This window comes from Pecten maximus, unplaced genomic scaffold, assembly GCF_902652985.1.
Source record: "Pecten maximus unplaced genomic scaffold, xPecMax1.1, whole genome shotgun sequence".
NCBI lineage: Eukaryota > Metazoa > Mollusca > Bivalvia > Pectinida > Pectinidae > Pecten > Pecten maximus.
The window spans coordinates 238-5,165 of NW_022979558.1; the positions used below are offsets into that span (position 1 = coordinate 238).

At 35.9% G+C, this 4,928-nt stretch overlaps 1 protein-coding gene across 1 annotated transcript; it reads left to right on the forward strand.

The window, feature by feature from the left end:
- The first annotated feature begins 428 nt into the window (after positions 1 to 428).
- On the forward strand, positions 429 to 3,159 carry LOC117318916. Its single transcript, XM_033873851.1, has 2 exons — positions 429 to 2,554; positions 2,657 to 3,159. Exons 1-2 carry the CDS (start codon positions 877 to 879, stop codon positions 2,914 to 2,916), a joined length of 1,938 nt encoding a protein of 645 aa, XP_033729742.1. The 5' UTR covers positions 429 to 876; the 3' UTR covers positions 2,917 to 3,159.
- The last annotated feature ends 1,769 nt before the right edge of the window (positions 3,160 to 4,928 follow it).

Below are 4,928 nucleotides of genomic sequence, written 5' to 3' on the forward strand. Positions count from 1 at the left end.
ACTTCTTCTCAATAACCAAGAGGCCCAATGACTTGATATTGGGCCTGTAGCATGCATATGTAGGGGTGAAGGGCTACCAATTTTGTTCAAATAAATGATCTTGACCTACATTCAAGGTCACAGGGGGGAAATTTGCGATAGCCAAGAGCCTCATAGATCTGATATTAGGCCAATAGAATGATGGAATGAAGGACTAGAAAATTTTTAAAATGAATAAAACTAGCTTACAATGAATTTTGAATAAAGAGGTTATCAACATGGTATCTTTAGAAATGACCTCATCAACTTCAAAGTTGCTGTAGAGCCAGGTGAGCGATACAGGCCCATTGGGCCTCTTGTAATTCCTTTTGTTCATTGTTGTGCAGTAGGTGTCGTCTGTCCATTAACAATTCACATTTTTGCCGTCTCAGAAATCCCTGATGCTGATGTTTGTTCTTACAAGTTTAATCTTCTTTCCTTGCAGATACAACAAAGTCTACAATTCAGACAGAAAAAGAAAGCTACAAGTATATTTCTACCAAAAGTCTCCAAGATGCCCATCAAAAACTTCTGGAGAACAAAATTGTTATAATCCAGGGAAACTCGGGGGACGGGAAATCATCTGCTGCACTTGAACTTCTCGGTTTGCTGTGCTGTAATGAAGAGGAGGGGCAACATAAACGATGTCGACAACCACTACAACTACACGAGATAAAAGACTTAGATTCAGTTGCACCAAAGTCACAATTAGTTATTTATTTTGATGACATCTTTGGAACGAATGTTGTGTGTCAGGAAGATGTGAAAGAATGGGAGAAACGAGAAAAAGAAATTATTGCAAAACTTTGTGGAAATGAATCTGAGTCCAATTATCTGGTCATTACAATTCGTAGTGGAATGATTAATTCTTTAAGTGGCCTTGGAAAATTATTTACCAAAGAAAACATTGTTGACCTTAGCCAGTACAAAGAAGACAAAGAAAAACTTGCATTGTTAAGGTTGTATGAACCAAAAACTGAATTTGTTAAATGGACAGATGATGAGGAGAAACAGATTGTGGCCTCGGCCCCAGACATTGGGTTTCCACAGTGTTGTAGATTATTTAGGGACACACCTAGTTTACAAACAGAGAGAGTGAAATTCTTTGAAAGACCTTTGCATTATTTTAAATCCTCTTTATCTAAATTAGAAGACGGGAAATTTTATGGTCTGCTGTATCTGTTCCTCAATGGCGGCTCAGTTGTAGAACATGATTTAGACCCTTTCATTGAAAATATTGAGGAAAATGAGAAAATGAAAGCAGCATTTGCTTTTGATGTAGTAAAAGTTAACCCAACATCTGAGCTTATTTACAAAAAAGAGAAGAAAGCTGAATTTGTAAAGGAGTCATTAGAATGCCTTTTGGGTTGGCTGGTGAGAAAAGAATCTACACTGTGGGTAAAATATCCCTCTTTCAAATTCAACCACGACTCCATTGAGGAAACAGTGGCACTTTTGTATGGAGAGAAAACTCCCACTGGCTACATACAGAATTGTCCCAGAAAGTTCCTCAGTTATGTAACTACAACAAAAAACACCCCAAACAGAATAGTTATATCATCTGATAATCAAACCAATGCCATGTATAAACGTATAGTGAAAGAGTTTCAATCTGTTGATCCTAAACGTTACCGGTATTTGAGTGAGTGTGACTATTTAGCTACATTAGACGTATGGACAGACACACTGTTTCTACAGGGATTTATCAGATGGCTAAGTGGTCAGAATGATGACAAAAACTTACACCAACTGATAAAATGTGGGTTGTTAAATGAAGCTTGTTCTACTGGTTTAGAAGATCGTGTCTCGTATCTCCTTTCTGTGGGTGCCACACCCGACAATGATACACCGTTTATTGTAGTGAAGGGTGGGAGTGTACCACTACTGACACAAATACTAAAGTATGACGTCATTCCTACAACGAGGGCACGCGAGTCACGATCATCATATATATATTATACTTACAATATCAATGTCCTACAGGAGGCGTGTTTGTTTGAGAGAGAAGAGATGGTGACCATGTTGTGTGACACTTACCCAGACTTGGTACATGGGACTGATGACGGTAGACAAAGCACGCTCCATCTTGTGGCACAGACAGGAAACGTTGGTCTATTTCAGACAGTGGAGAGATTGGTACTTAAATCATTGTGTAGAGTTGAGGATGTACAACATAAGTGTGAGACAGAAGATGGTCGTGTTGTACATAGGAGTTGTGTGTGTGGACAGTACATGTCACAGTTAGTGGACTACAGAGGGTTTACAGTATTACATGAAAGTTGTAGGTGGGGACACAGGGAGCTTAGTTTATACCTGTGTCAGTGTTACCCAGCACTGACTACAGCTGTAACTAGCGACGGGTTTACAGTATTACATTATAGTTGTAGTTGGGGACAAAGGGAGCTTAGTTTAGAGCTGTGTAAGTTAGACCCAGCACTAACTACAGCTGTAGATAACCGTGGGGGTACAGTATTACATTATAGTTGTGGTCAGGGACACAGGGAGCTTAGTTTATACCTGTGTAAGTTATACCCAGCACTGACTACAGCTGTAACTAGCGACGGGTATACAGTATTACATTATAGTTGTAGTTGGGGACAAAGGGAGCTTAGTTTAGAGCTGTGTAAGTTAGACCCAGCACTAACTACAGCTGTAGATAACTACGGGTATAATTGTCTACATCACATAGCCAGGTGGACATCAGATGTAGACATGTTCACTGATTGTGAACGTCACGTAAAACAGTATGTAGAGAAAACAGGAGGTAAGTATGACATCACGACCATACTTACTAATGACGGGAGATCTGTTTTAGACATGGCAAAGGAATTGAGAGAGAGGTGGGAGTTATATAACAACCGTTTGTATGATCATCTTGTCAAAGTTTTTAATAAATAAAAGTATTAAATATTCACACTTCTATACATTAACTTGTGTAACATAATGACAAAATAAACAGCAACGAACAGAACACTGTGGAAACCTTTTGTAGGATCATCTTGTCAAGTTTATTGTAAATAAAAATACTGATAAATAGTCACACATACTTCTTAACCTTCTATACATTAACTTGTATAACATGGTGTATAATTAAACAAAGATTAAGTTGAAGAAACAATTTATTTTCATCATTGTTCACAACAACAAACAAAAGGGGCGAGTACAAAACCCGGAATGCACTCAGGCGTGAAGAGATTTTTGTTGATTTATTGTGTTTATTAGGTCATACAGTTGAGTGTAGACTAAAGGTTACACCCAAGTGCACTCCGAGTGCACTCCGTTTGGACTTGGAGTGCACTCCGTTTGGACTCCAGGTAAACTTGGAGTGCACTCCAAGTGGACTCCGAGTCTACCTGGAGTCCTATACGACACCATGTCTGCCCCGGGTCTATAATCAGACTATATCATATATAAATATTAATACTTTGATGCTTTTAATATAATTTATTATAAATAAATAGATTTTTACAAATTACTTTTGTTCTGTTAATATTACTATTAACATTTGTTTAGTCTACAAGGGATATTTATTTTATTGTTAATGCATGGTAATAATGCCTTCATGTTAAATCTATATTTATTAAGATCCATAAAATACAGTTTTACAATTTATGCTATAATCAGGTTTTTATGAAAGTTAATTGCTTATTATTTCATATTTCATCAAAATGTAATTAAACTGTATTTCATTTTATTAAGGAAGTAAAAAATTATTTCAATTAGAATATTTATTTCTGTACACATATCATGACTTTAAAGGAAGTTTAGATAATGTATCTATATTATGTTATTGATTATTCAAAATATTGAAAGTTAACAGTATATAATTACTTCTTGTGTTTTTTTTAATAAGACATTCTCTACATGAAAGGAAAATATAACTACAGATATGTACTCAGTTCAGGCAAGTAATTATAAAATAAACATAATCAATAGTTTATATAAGTTTATATTTTTAAATGTATTGTTAAAAAGTATACATTTACAACTGTAAATATTTACGAGCATTACCTGGTTAAAATAATGTTCTGACATAATGTACACACAAGTATGAAGTTCTGTACTACCCATAATAAATGACAGTATCTGTTATAATTGCTATTATTATTGGCCATGCATGACTGACTCTGGCCTGACACACCTGAGAACTGTGCCAGGTGAGTTTTAGTAGCCAGCTACAGGTACTGTCCTGGGTTCACAGAAATACCTATGTCCATATTTGTTGTTGTATGGCTTCAAATGATGAAGCTGTGCAAAGCTGGGTGTGTAGCCTCAGGCCATCAGAACAGTAAGATTATCTCCTGACCTGAAGGAAAGATTGTAGCTCTCCATCTGAGAGGCCTTAATCAGACCAAAATTATAAACAAAATACCGATATAATTAAGGTGGAAATGTCAAAATAAGCTGTAAAACCATTAACAAACTGGTAAACAGGTTTTAGAAGACCACCTTTATTGAAATGAAGTTATTCTATACCGAAATTAGAAAGTAAAAATAAGCTGTTTCTCATAACATTGTAACCTGTCTAAACTGTAAGTCATTGAGACTAAACGTATTGGCCGGTTTATGCAGGTGTCCGGTATGTAGAGGTGAAATGTTGAATGATACAAGTTCAGAAAAAAATAATGTAAATCAAATTAAGAAATGACGCAGTTCTTATCTTGTTATATTCAAAAATATAAAGACATTGCTTTAAAAAATAATTGTAAAGAAAGAGATTAAAGTAAAAAAAAAATCAGTATTATTCCCAATGGTATAATAAATGCAAATTCACCATTTCCCATAACCAACCTATAGCCGTATACCCGTAATTAGTACACATTGTTCTTGTCCAGGAATTAAGATTATAGAGCCTGAGGTACAATTTGCCCCGTGGCAGTTGGACACTGGCAGCCTATGTACCATTTACC